Below are 14,344 nucleotides of genomic sequence, written 5' to 3'. Positions count from 1 at the left end.
CCCGACACCGGGAAGCTGGCGCCGTGTCCCCGGCTCCAAACGCCACTGACAGATAATATCGGTCTTAAAAAATGTATATATAAACCAAACACGTCCACAAATCAAAGCACAAAGAGGTTTGAGGTTGGTTGGTGAGAGGTAGAGTTGTTGGACCAAGTCCATGGGGCCCCAGCTCAGAGGTCCCCCTAAGGGAGAGGATCCCTTCCAGTGTGGTGTGTCTCGGTGTCACCCTACATACACGAGGCAGAGTGAGGCAGGCCCCCTGACAAGGGGGAAAAGTCCTTCCTATGGCCTGAAGAGAGAGAGACCAGCTGACGGACTGAAGGATGAGATATGAACATAAAAGTTGTCCTAAACTGTAAGCCTGCAGCCAGTGCACATGAAAACAGAGCCTGGACAGAGCTTTTGTTAGCTACAGACCCAAAGCAGCATCACTGTGTTGGTGTGACATGGTCCTACAGAGGTGCAGGCATTGCCATTTGGGACAAATCCCTTGAACACAGCCATACAGACAGCAGAACTCCAAAAGCAAGTCAGGACCTATCTTTGAAATCCTACTTTGTCAGTCCCAAAAGATTTCAGGAATCCGAGTCTACCTTCTTTAGCATGCGGTAAGTCATCTCACTGTTTAAACACTTAGGTGGTCTCAGTTCGTGGGCCTTTGGTTAAAGGATTAGTAGATATGCCACACAGAAACTTTCTCTCGCACTTCTTACCAAAGCACACAAACAGATATTCAGCTTTCAGCTTCATACCACTGGCAACAGCGAATATGTAACATATGCAGTAATGCAAAACTTTGGCAAATGGCACCAGGTATGTGCTACTAAAACTATAGGAAAAACTATAGTACCAGTGTTTATATATATATATACATACACACACACACACATATATATATGCACACATACACAAGCACTTTTCATGTACAAGTAGTCATAAATATAACACCATTTGGGAATCCTGTAGTTTAAAAAAAATAAAATAAAAAAAAAAATAGAGGAATTTGCACACAGGATTAAATGACCTAATTCAAAAACTTTTGACAATTTATCTGAAGCATAAAGAACTGCATAGTAGGCAAATACATGGTTTATCTGAGCCTAAATTTCATCTTAATGTAATGCTTATAAGTTGATTTAAAATCCAAAGCTTTCAAAAACTTTTTCTGTATTTCTATATTCCCATCTTATTGGCTTTGAGAATGTGGAGTTGAAATGGGTATCACAAATTAACCATGTATGTGAAAAGTTCTCTCATTTGAATTTGCCTACTTGTGACTTCACTAATGTCTTTCTGATCTTAAATTTTGATACAAGTCATTGCCTGACCCAAATTCTTAATATTGTAATTTTTAAAATACCACTAGCACTATAGCTTGCCATTTCTCTTTCAAGATTTTTCCACAGCAGATTTGAGAGAACAAGTCATATGTGCTTTCTGAAATAGGGAATTTCAGTTTTTAAATCCTTCCTTTGATGCTTTCCATACTTGTGCACAGAAGCTTTTGAAATTTGATAAGCAACGATATATAAATATTTTCATTAAAATTCTGTATTATTTTCCTTCTTGTTATTTGTTTGCTCAAAATCATTGATTTTGGATACACAATTTATTTTTACTATAACTAGTTCTGTCTTTAATTGATTTAGTTAATTAAGAACTTATTAGCAAGGATAAGTATCTCACTGTTTTTGCTCTAGTAATATATTTTTTATTTGTGAAAGTACAATTTCTTTTGCTACCACATTACCCATTCACCCAAATGATGAGAAATTTCTGAAGATCTGTATAATCCTTTCTGGATTTGAATTAACTAAACATTTTGTGTCATTTACAAGTTTTGCCATTCAATGTTTTGCCCATGTTTCCCAATCACTTATTATAAATATATTAAGCATGACTTATTGCAGAGTGTTCATAAACACCCCACTGATTTCTTTTTCCCATGACAAAGAACTCTTGCTCTTTGTTTTTCTCTCCCATGTTTTGATCCATGGAGCTATTTGTTCTTTAGCCTCTAACTATTTCATACGTTTGGTCGTTCTGTGAAAATTTTTTCAGTAGCCTTTTTCAAATGTGTTTGCTATGTTAATGTGTATATATATATATATATATATTAACCATTCTTGTGATGACGTGTTCCAGGAATTAAAATAAATTAGTTAAAATATAATTTCCTTTTCATAAGCTTTCTATTGTTCTCTTTTTAATTATATTTTCTGTCAGTGTTCCAATATATATTTTGGGTTTACTAGTTTGCAGTTTCTGAATCACTACAAGATACTTTGTTAAAATGTCAGCTATTTTCAAAGCATTAAGTACAATCTCTGTGTTTAATTAGAAATACAGTGCTTTCAAAATTGTTTCATCATCAATTTCTTTCAGAGTGCAATGTTTCATCATCAATTTCTTTCAGAGTGCAATGTCTTCCTCTAATATTTAAACTTTGTCTATCACCTTTTGGCTCCAAAAATCTCTAAATGATTCTTAACACAAATTTTGTCTACACACAGAAACTTAATCAATGGAACTGAATCAATTAATATATTAATTGCATTATTTAAACCAGCAGCGTTTTTAAACTCCTATAATGACTGACACACCCATCTATCTCAACTAGGCTCTTTTTCAAGTATGGTCTGAAATCAAATTTCTGAAAAAATTTTAAGATAGTTGGTCTTATGTATGGTAGGTGAGCACACCATTACATTTGATATTCATTCATAACTTTCACAGGCTGTTCTCCTTTACTTGCTCTAGTTTCCAACCATAAACAGCTACACTGTTATTACAAAAATTAACATTTTCCCCAGCTTACTTCATTATTGATATTATCAATGTACATTTCTTTTATACCTTCCCTTTTTCACAAATAGATTCTCAACACCTTATAAAATTGAATGGCTTTCATTTCCAAATTATTTTCAGGAACATAAGGTAACGCTTTTATGAGAACTATTTTCTCCTGTCGTGTTCTACAACATTTTTTGTTGTTGTTGTTACAAAATTTACCTATCCAATATGGGAATATTCCTATAAAGTGAAAAGTAGCAGTACTCTGAAAATAATGTAATGACTTATCAGCTCCACTATCACAGGGGAAGGTCACCTACCATGAAATGCTGCAGAAATTACTTAGAATGAGCCCCGATCTCATCATGAGATCACCTTTTACACTTCAGAGTAGCTGAATGCCAGATGATAACTATATCCCAAGGAAGGAGAAATTGTTAAAAAGAGAACAGCTTAAATTCTGTTTGTCCCCCTGCCCTCTCTTCTCTTAACGTTCCTAATATACCTTGCTAGAACAAGCTGTTGAGACAACAGACTTATGTATAGGACTTGCATATTGCTTTTGGCTTTCTGGGATTTTCTGAGTTATCAGTGAGGTGTTCAAGGGTGAGTAAACAGAATTTAGTTATGTTTAGATTTAGTTATGTTTAGATTGAACAACACAGTGTTTATGCACTTTTAGTGTGTTGAGTTCATCCAGGCACATAGGATAGAAAATGCTTTCAAAATACATAGTGTAGAATGGATTGCATGTCGTCTGGAAAGAACTAGAAGATATCTCTGTTTGGTACGTCTGAAACAGCTGGGGGGTTGTGCTGTTATCACAAGATAAATGACTCATATTAAGCCTCTGACTATATAGTTTAGCAGTCAGAGAAGAAAAATGTGTCATGAACACAGGCTGAAACTATATATGAAAATATAAAAATTTTGGTGTGAACATTTAGAAATCTGTACATGAAAACTGTTGATTCTATATATCTGAAAATAGACCGGTTTGAGATGACATTGTGTATTGTCCTATTTAATCCTCTTCAGAAACAAAAGTATAATTCAAACTGCAGTGTTGAAGGATGCACACATGTTAGGAGATGAATATCCCCCTTATGTGAGATTGGTTTAGCACTCAGTGTGCTTTTTGTTATAACAGACTAATTGGACTCTGTAAAATAATTATTTTCCTTATGGGATATTTCGGACTGTACTGCTGTTTAAGTAGCCTGACATTTTGTTGCACTGCTAGGCTTGGATAGATTGATGGATAGACCTGTCCCACAGCCTGTAGCCTGTGCAATTGGCTTCTCTGCACAGCATGCAGACTGGCTGTATCAAGAAGCTAACTCTGCTATAATGTTCTAATTATACAGAAGCACATACAAAATGCTTAAAGCTTAAAGTTATTACCATTAAATTCAATGGTACTGTTCATGTGAGTTAGAGTACATGTTTAAAATCAACTGTTAGTTTAAGTTCCCTTCCCTGTAGCATGTAATAGTTTTCTAAAATAAAGAAGCTTTGCTACCTTGTCAACATGTGTCATGCAGCCTTACAAAATGCACACTTAAGTAATATTAAAAAACCTTTTGATTTTCAGTATATTTCTACAGTAACTTGCTTACGTGAGTACTACAATCTCTATAGAGGAGACTGCTTCCATTACTAGTTGTGTAGCACACACAGTCTTTGCTTGACATTTAGTTTTATTTCAAGGACTTGAGTTCAAAAGGGCTCTTTATCAAAGGAATAGTGTTCCAATCTAAATTCCATTAGGGTTGGTGGAAATATCTCTATCTTCTTTGTTAGAAGAGTGGTAGAGAACATAAAGATTAATTTTAACCTCATCATTGGTGGAAATCTGGTCCAAGTTATCAGCAAGGAAAAGATATTGGGTGTAGTCAGTTTGGCCACACTGAGAACAGGTGCTGGTGCCAAAAAAAGCATTAGGACAAGCGGTTCCCTGTGGCTGTGTCAGGAACCTGGCACAGAGTGATGCTCCTGCCAGCACCCCAGGAAGCCCAGGCACCCAGAAGTTCCAGCAGCTCACCGATTATCTGCTTCTTACAGCTATATCACAAAGCATCACTGTAAGATTACTAAAGCAAATAGTATAAGCACATCTGTATGTTTATCTTTGGTGAACTTGTTATCCAAAATCATTTAACAAAACTGCAATGTAAACATATTAAGTATTACTTAATGTGAGCTGCAAGTACTGCTTTGAGTGAGGAAAAAAATAGGAAGACAAATTCTAGTTTCTGGCACAAATACTTGCAAATATTAACTAGAAATTTGCACAGTGATTTCTAACATGGTCAGGGCAAATGGGATTGTTCTATTAAGTTTATTATTTGATTACTTGCCTAGTCCTAATGTTTGAAGAAACTCCAGGTATATGCATTTCCGTTTGCATACTTCAAAATCTTGAGGCCAAAAAGGACAATTAAACAATTGTGGCCTGACTTGTTGTCTAACACAGGACACCAGACTTACAGTTTTGATATGTTTCATGAATACTCTTTATATAAGGCAATGTGTAAGAATACCATAAGCAAGCCATGCAATTTGGGAACTTGCAAAATATTAGGGTGCACAATAAACTTATGGATGGGAACTGAATCATTGCAGTCCAGTGTTTGGAATGCCTACATGTGGCTTGTGACCAGGATAAATTTTGTCTTAGTCATATCATTGCATTGTTATGCATTACAGCATCTTGTGTGCCATCCAAAACATCTTGTACTTGCCCTGTCAAAAACAAAAGCTGTGATTAAATGGACTCCTGGCACTTTCTCCATCCTGAACTTTCCTCTCCTCCTTTGATTTTCTTTTCTGCCCAGCTTCCAGTTCAGAAAGCAATGTACGCAATAGACTGCAGTGAAAATGCAGTTAAAACCAAGGTCAGTGAGACTGATCCCAGAGACAACCACTGGTCTTCATATCTGTCTCCTTGTTAACAGTGTACTGAACTGACATTTTCCTGGAGTTATACACCTTATCTTGACAGTGCAGCAGCGAGCAAAGTAATATGTGCTAAAATAAATGGGGATGCCAAGTAAAATTCTCCTCCAGTGAACAGGAACTGCAGTGAACCTTCCCTCCAATGGACACAATGTTTTTGTTTTCCTCTAAAAAATACACTTCTTGTGCAACTGTGTATCAACTGAGGGACTGCTAAAAGTATCAGAAATTTCCTAGCAGGTAAGTTACTGTTTCCAAGTATCCTTTACAAGCAAAAGACTATAGGGAAATGATTCACTGCGTATTGTCAGAATCTGGCACTGAGCTTGGTACAGAAAAAAACCTTATCGACGTTTTAAGAATAAGCAATATTTTATATAACCAACCAACCAACAACAACAGGAAACAAAACACACAGCTACTTAGACATCAACATTCTACATGGTTTAACATGTAACAATAAAGAGGTATGTCTGCACTTGTACCTGTGTGTAGTTTCTTCATCAGGATTAGATGAATATGGAGTGGTCAAGCAGTAAAACATGATTGGATTTGGTAAGTTTCTTAGTGGGCAGGTGTTCATCTTCAAAAAATAGTCTGTTAGCGCATGCTGTCAGTTTTGTTATAGAATGCGAAGAAACTGGACTACACTGGCTGCTTCAGATTTTACAATGTTGTCAGTGACAACAAGTAGCAGGTTTTAACACTTTACTTTTCTTAAATTACAAAATTAATGTGTTTACAGTGGTCTTTTATAGAATCACTCTCTGTGTTAGCTAGTAGATAAATAACTACCGTGCATTTCCTAAGTACATTCTATAGTAAGTTCAGAAAATATTTAAGTGGCATTACTTTGCAGCTTTTTTTTAATTTTAAATAGAAAATGTAACTCTAGTGAACGTCCTACATATCATAACATTTTTCTATAGCAACATCTTTGCATATACTCATCAGTTCTTACGCAGTGTTTTCTAATACTGCTGGTACTCTCACTGTTTAGATATAGATAGTGGTATGACTTGAATATATATCAGGGCAAGTTATTTGATAGTGACTCATAACTAAATTTAGAAGTATTTTACATCTTTAAAACTCAGGAAGTGAGTTGCAGTGGCAATTAACTGAATGCAAACCTTGATCACACAGCAGTACATGAACAACCGTGCGATATATAAAAGTTGAAATGTGCCCAAACAGCAGATGCCTGTACCAATGTCTGGAGATTGTTCTATTTGGACAAAAGTAGCATATATTTAAAAAGAAAAAAAAAAAAAAAAAAGAACTTGCTATAAGGCTGTCAGAAGACATGTTCTGCATCAGAGAAGTGTTGGGCAGATAGGCTCCTCTATGAAATTAATAGTCAGACCTTTGCAGAAGGCATCTTTGGAAGGAGGTCTGAAATAGAAATAGATGAATAATCCCCTGGACGTGCCTGTTTTTCTTGATCCAGTTTGGTGAAGCTGGTGTACAGTCCCCAGCAACTCCTTCCCAGCTCTTCCCTTGCACGGGATCTAATTACAAGGTGAGGAAGATGAGTGACATGATCCAACAGGGAACTTTTCTGCAGTGAGGTAGTTTTCAGTTGGATCAGCTGATTGTGCAGCCACAAATGAATTGGATCAAATTCCAAATCTAAAGCAAGAAATGTGATGGCAGCACATAGCTGTGGGCATGGGGAGTGCGGTGTTGCTGCAGTCTGTATCAGTTGTAGTTACCCTGAAATTAGATGCAATTTGACACTGTACCCTTGGACAAGATTCCTTACTTTTAGATAGCTAGCTTGGGCAGCACGAGTCCCATTTCAAACACAGTAAGAAATAATTCACACATTTTGAACTACATAAAATAAGGGAAGCTTAACACACCCTTTTAATAGCATGTTCCTTACAGTACTCACACATAAAGTGGTAAAGCTGGTTTCCATAACCATCTCTGTCTGAGAGGGCAAAACCCACGCTTCATGGGAGAGTGCTCTAACCATCGTCCAGTGTTGTGCAATAGGAGTGCTAGAGCCATGGGATGGGGAGAAGAGGGAGATTCAGTGTAGCATTGAGCATTCAGAGGAGTCTTGTACTTTACACTGTGTCCAACAGAAAAAAATAATAATTACAGAAACAAAATACTAGCCATGGTTATAAAGCCTTAAGATGCTCCCTGAGTATGGGCTACCTTTTTCATAATGTTGAATGGGATGTTGCCTGGGAAGTAACGCTGGGCTGGAATCCATTCAGGCTGAAGAGGGTCTAAAAGCCAAATTCCCCACATCTTGTGTTTGCTCTTACTAAAGAAAAGAAAAAAAAGGTATAAAGGCTCTGCCTATTTTAAAAGGATTCTTACAATTCATTTTGAAACCCATCAGAAGGAAGGGATGAAAAAGGAGGGGATAAAGCAGGCTCCGAGAACATCTGCCATATGTCTTTTGTGAACATAGTGGGGGATGATGAATAGCGAGGAGGTAAAGCGTCCTCTGGGAATACCTAGCAGATGTCATTAAATTGAGGCAGAATCTAAAAAGAGAATACTAGATTCCTTAAAAGGAGTCTGTCCTGAGCAGTAGATCAATGCTGACCTGCATCAGGCTTTGTGGATAGCGAAAGGAACTGAACTTGAGGTCCTGGAAAAATGAAAACAAGTAGCGCCTGATGAATGTAAAACCCTATGGGAAAATGCTTGGTGTGGATTTTTCATCTAATGTGGCAAAAGCCTGCCTAATGCATGCAATTACATTCATTATTGAGCATAGTTAGGGCTATTGATTTCGTCTAGTGTTTCTGCACTGTGAACATTAGCCGTACCTTTGCCATTTTTTGTCACGTGCCAATATTAGAATCATCGAATGGTTTGGGTTGGAAGGGAAATTAAAGATCACCCAGCCCCAACCCCCTGCCATGTGCAGGGACACCTCCCACCAGACCAGGTTGCCCAAAGCCCCATCCAGCCTGGCCTTGAACACCTCCAGGGATAGGGCATCCACAGCTTCTCTGGGCAGCCTGTGCCAGGGCCTCACCACCCCCTGAGTGAAGAATTTCCTCATAACATCGAGTCTAAATCTAACCCCTTTTAGTTTAAGATTATTCCTCCTTTTCCTATCATTATCTACCCGAGTAAAGAGTCCTCCTCCATCCTTTTTATAAGACCCCATTAAGCACTGGAAGGCCGCTATAAGGTCTCCCAGAGCCTTCTTTTCTCCAACACCCCCACCTCCCTCAGCCTGTCTTTAGGGAGAGCTGCTCCAGCCCACCTCAGCGCCCCCCACATCCCCTCCATCACTTTCTGATGCCTCCAGCTCGGCCATCAGCCCTTTTCTTTTTCGACCTCAGCCTGCTCCCCAGTCACCCCCGAGCCCTTAAACCACCGCCAGCCCGGGACAACGAGCTCCCTGCGAGCCCCTTGGGGCCACCCCTTGGCGTGTGACGGGGCCCCGGGGCCGGGCCGGGCTCAGCGGGGCGGGGCGGGGGGAGCCCGGGGCCGGGCGGTGGCGGTGGCGGCGGGGCCGGCCCCGCTTTCCCGGCGTGCTGAGCGGGGAGGGAGCGGGGCCGGGCCTGCGGGGAGGAGGCGGCGGCGGCCGGGGCGACCCCGGGCGGGACGAGGAGGAGGAGGAGGAGGAGGAGGAGGAGGAGGAGGAGGAAGGAGCCGCGGGCCCGTGGCTCGGTCGCCGCGCCCCGCCATGCCGCTCTTCGCCACCAACCCCTTCGACCAGGATGTGGGTGAGTGGCGGCCCCGGGAGCCCCCTCCCCGCCGGGGCTCTCCCCTCCTGCTTCCTCTCCGCCTCCCCGGCCCTCCCGCTGCGGCCTGGCCCCGGTGGCTGCGGGCTCTGCCCGGCCTCGGGAGGCTCCTGGGGGGGGGTGCGGGGCCGAGGCTGGAGCTCGCCCTGCCCCGGGTTGGGCTCCGCTGCCTGAACGCGAAGCCCCCTCTGGGTGGGTGCAGCCTGGGCTGTGGGCAGGTCTCAGCCCCACCTGGCTGGTTTCAGGGCCAGGCTGCACGGTTTGGGGGGGGTGGTGGTGGTGGTGGTGGGGTGAAATCCCGCTGCCTGCTCGTGTGGCCCAACCCGAGGCAAAACAACACACGTAGGCAGCCCGAAAATTGGCACGGCTGGTTGTGTAAGAAGGCTCCGCTCGTACCTGCTGGTGCCATCGGTGTAATTCCGAGTGATACAGCAGGATACGGGCTGACTTCTTCTCCTATTTGGACCAGCACCCAGCTCCCCTGTTACCTCCCCACAGCAGAGTGACACGGCCGATGTTTCTGGGAACACCTCTCTTCATTAACCTTACGTTTGCTGCCCCTCTCAGCTACAAATGCACCGTTTGTTTCTGACGGTTTACCCAACTGCAGAAGCCAGGGCTCTGATTCGGTTACTCCAGGCCTTCAAAAAAAAAAAACACAACTCAAAACTGCTTGGAAAGTAGGTATTTTTCTCTGGGGGAAGGGTTAGCGCATAAACAAGCGAGTGTTACCCAGACTCGGTGTGTGTGTTATCAGGATTCGTTAATCTGTTGCATCTTAATGAGGCGTAGCTCCGTTTCTTCCCATGTTGAATAATTAAGTGTGCCACGGTCTTTTCTGGTGAAGGCTGCCCTTTAATTTGTAATTTTCTTGATGGTAAAGCCAACAATTCTATGTTCTGAAGAGCAGTAAATATCTTTTCCTCATTGTTTCGCTGTCCTGTAGCATAATTTGGCAGCTGAAAACAAAGAAGACATTGCACTGCTTGCCGATTTTCTGTGGACTGTTAGAGGACTGAAACATCGGTGATATCTGTGAGAATTATTTGAACTAATAAGATTAAAAACTGATAGCCGAGGTTCTGGAAAGTGCTCATTTTCTTAATTCTTAAGGCAGCTGTCTACCAGTGGTGAAGATCAGGCTGCTTGAGGGAGTTTATAGAGAGCTGAGGCTGACAGATACGTTTGTCAGCACTGTAGGTTTAACAATGTGGAGTAGTAGTGCCCAACTGGTACTTCAGTGGGCTATTCGCTATTTTTGAGGACAGGGGATGCCGCCAACACCTTACCTGCTCTGACAGCCTAGTACAGACTCCAGTAGATATTTTTCAAAAGCTTTATTCTGTGTATCGTATGAACACTAGTAAATAACTGCTTACTTCCAAATTGTTCTTGGAAAAGCAGGTAGAAGGCTATGGGCTGCTTTTCCCCAGGCAATAAATCCAGCTTCTTTGTGTGGGCCCCCTTTCATAGTGCCCTGAGGGAGAGCAAAGAAGCAGCAGACAGTGGAGTTGGTGGCAGAGCTACTTGCTGCCTTTATCCATCGCTTAACTGGATTTGTGCCATGGAGGCAGCAATGGTGAAGTCTCCAGGAAAGTGTCCCCAGGCCCTTCTTCCCCGAGGCCTCTTGGGAATGCGCTATTATCTGGATGAACTTCTTGGCAGGCTTCGTAAGATAACGTCAGCTGGAGAGTAAGCTCTCGTGTTCTCGGGAAACTTCCCAAAGTTGTCAAGCAGTAGTGTTACTTTACAGTTCTTTTCTCAGAAGGAAAGTTGAGTGCTCTGCTTTTGCTCCTGCTCAGCAAGAACATTTTATTTTGAAAGTAAGATTCCCGAAGTAGGGAAGCAGTCAAAAGCTAGTCTTAGTTTCATATGAAGCTGGGCATCGGTGTAGTTGATAGTGTTGCTGGGGTAGCTGTGAATTCTTGCCTCCTGGACAGCTAATTAGTGCTGTGTAATGGTTGGAAATGACTTCGGAATCATTTTGGATGATGGATTGCAGTGAACGCATCTGGGACTAACTTGTTTGCCATTATTTTGAGGAGCATAAGCGTCTCTAAGCTCAGGAGGAGAAATTTCTCAGTTTTTCTCTCTGGTCATCAGCATCTGCCTAATCCTGTTAGCATGCTCATGCTGTGCAGCTTGGTCATCTGGAATAGTGTACCACTTGGAGTCAGCTTTGTACACAGATTTTGAGGGGTGCACTTCTTTAGTCAAAACAATGTTAAGACTACTGTTAAACATTTTAAAATATTAGTTTAAGCTGCCTCTAGATTTCAGGAGATAGGTCATTGTCATCCTCAAGGAGTCCCAATACTTCTGTTTTCTCAATCCTCTTTTTACCATATTTAGGAATATTTCAACATGAAGGGATGCTAATCAATGGTGACGTAAGTTGGTGTGGGTTTTCACAATCAGCTGTGGAAAACTTTGACAGTGTGTCCATGTAAGGAACATAATGCTGAAATACGAAATAAGAAAATCCTTCAAGATACTGAACTGTTGAGGATATAGTCAAGAGTTAAGATATAGTTAATTCTCCAAATGAGGGTTTCAAATTGATGATGTACTTGTAGTTTAACATGAAGTCCATTTCTGCCATGTTTCATAACCTCAGTCATAACATCTTTTGCAGAGAATTGTTCCTGAGAAGTGTGGGTTTATCTGTAAGTTTGCAGGCAAGGTAATGATGTAACGTGCTTGATGAACCAAAAGACTGTCTGCTAGTCTGTCATGCCAGGCTCATTGGTAAGGTAGCAGTGGTTAGGCTGGGTTTGATGAAGAACTCACTGCTGAAGCAGTTCTCAAGTGTTATTTAGATGCTGTCTTGAGAATACAGTCGGTAACGCTGGACTTAATGCTGTGCATATTTAACTCTAACTTGGCATTAAGCATTGTAAACTTAATCTATGTTGTAAGCAGAGAATTGGAAGAGTTTTTTACTCTGTGGCATAAACTTACTATTTCAATATATTTCTGAAATTTTATAGGCTATAATAAATACAAATTCTGGTATGAGTTGTTAAAAATCACCCAATTTAAAGGGGAGATGTTTACTTTTAATTTTGAGAGGAATTAAAATAAAAACTTTTTGAAGTTGATTCGTCATTCAGCAATGTCCAGAATGCCAAATGATGCAACTCTTCTAAATGATTTTTCTCCCCTACCCACAGCAAGGAATGGAGGCATGTCCTGCATTTGCTTTGCATGTCGTTCTTGTTCGCCTTGTAGCTGGTGTACTGGTTTGAGGCATCACAGGAGTGGGAACAAAGGAAGGATTCAGGCTTAATATTTACACCAATAGAAAATTAAACAGGTAGTTTAGTAATGTACTGTCAAACTGATGTCATTGTTTTTCCTACATTTTCATCAACTATGGTATTTATTGACCATTTTACTATTACAACTCTTAGAAATGTAATAATATGCATGGATTGCGTATGACTGTACTCAGTCATATGTAGGTACAGTAAGTAAGTTAAATTACCACTGCATACAGTTTGACACATTAGGGTGTAAGAAATGCTTTGACCTCAAGTCGCATTGTGCAATTTCTCATAATAAAATACTGTTGTTCTTTAATCTGGATAGTCTTTAGATTTATCCCATTTCGTAGTCTTCAAAACCACCCAACTGTGCCTTTCTGTAAGCTGGGCTTTTCTGTTTGCCAAAAGGAGGGCAAATTGTTGCCGAGGAGACTCTTGACCCTGAAGAATTCTGGAGAATGCAGAGTGAGGCAACTTACCTCCGGCTGCAAGGAAGGATGACTTTCCAAGGAGTGGTTCAGATTGTCAGGAGACTGGCACTTGTTCTGCTCAAGTTGGCCTACTGCTTTTCTCAGCATTGTTTTAGGGAGAAGGATATTAACTGTGAGCTGAGCAGAAAACGTGTGGGAAAGGAGGTGTAGCCAGCCCCTCTCCAGTTATTTATAAATGTTTCTAAAGAACAAGGATTTCTCACTTTGGTGTACATTCTCAATGAAAAATGGCAATGCTGACAGGCTCCAGATGAGTGAAATAAATATTTCTTCTGTAGAATAGCCAAAATTTTTTTTTTTTAGTGTCACACTCTTTGCAAATGAATCACCAGACTCTGAGTTGAGCTAGGCAAATTTGAAGCCAACAACTCACATTCCCTAGGCAAAGGAGTTGTTGTAGCTGTACTTTACTGGCAATTCTTTTTATTTCCTCCCAGGGAAGAGCTGTCACTTTAAGTGTTTCCCTTCATTTCAGCTGTGGCAACATACATTATAACATCAACATGCAAATAATCAAAGTAGTATGTAAAATATGTTCCTCTAGCTGATAAAAATAACACTATATATTTGCTGTGGATAGTAATGTCTTGTGCTGATCTTTCTGAAATGCCGCTTCTACTATGGCTTGATTTGTGGGGCTCTGCAAATAGATCCTGGCACCATTTGTTTGTGTTACTTCCCTGTGATGCACCCTGGTTGTGGAGTCGTCGCCATCGTTACCATCTCTCTCTGATGTGCTCACCTTCCTGCTCTGTTGTGGTAGTTCTGGGTGAAAGGTTGTTTAAATTCTGTGGATTTGTTATGGTTTGCATAAAATCTCTATTTTTGCCCAGCTTGTCTTACTTTGTTTTCAGCGTTCTTACCAGATCTTTAATCCTTCTGTCTTCGTTCTGTGCAGCTCGCTGAGCTGAGTGGTGTTTGTGTTGATGAGGCTGCCTCAGACATGGTGAGATTATACAATCATAAAATCATTCAGGTTGGAAAAGACCTCCAGGATTGTCAAGTCCAGCCTAGCACTGCCAAGACTGCCACTAAACCATGTCCCTAAGCACCACACCTACACATCTTCTGAATAATTCCAGGGATGGTGACTCAACAACCTCACGGG

General features: G+C 40.9%; 1 protein-coding gene across 1 annotated transcript in view; it reads left to right on the top strand.

Moving 5' to 3' along the window:
- Positions 1-9,373: 9,373 nt before the first annotated feature.
- The window catches only part of STAM (signal transducing adaptor molecule), a 35,411-nt gene continuing 30,440 nt past the window's right edge, over positions 9,374-14,344 (top strand). Inside the window, exon 1 of the mRNA XM_084282209.1 lies at positions 9,374-9,461. Within this exon, the coding sequence (XP_084138335.1) occupies positions 9,422-9,461 (40 nt within the window). The 5' untranslated portion in view covers positions 9,374-9,421. The remainder of the gene's footprint in view (positions 9,462-14,344) is intronic.

Source organism: Netta rufina (genome assembly GCF_964035555.1).
Source record: "Netta rufina genome assembly, chromosome: 2".
In the NCBI taxonomy this organism is placed as follows: Eukaryota; Metazoa; Chordata; class Aves; order Anseriformes; family Anatidae; genus Netta; species Netta rufina.
Note: the sequence above shows the minus strand (reverse complement) of the source record. Positions and strands in the feature narration are given on the sequence as shown.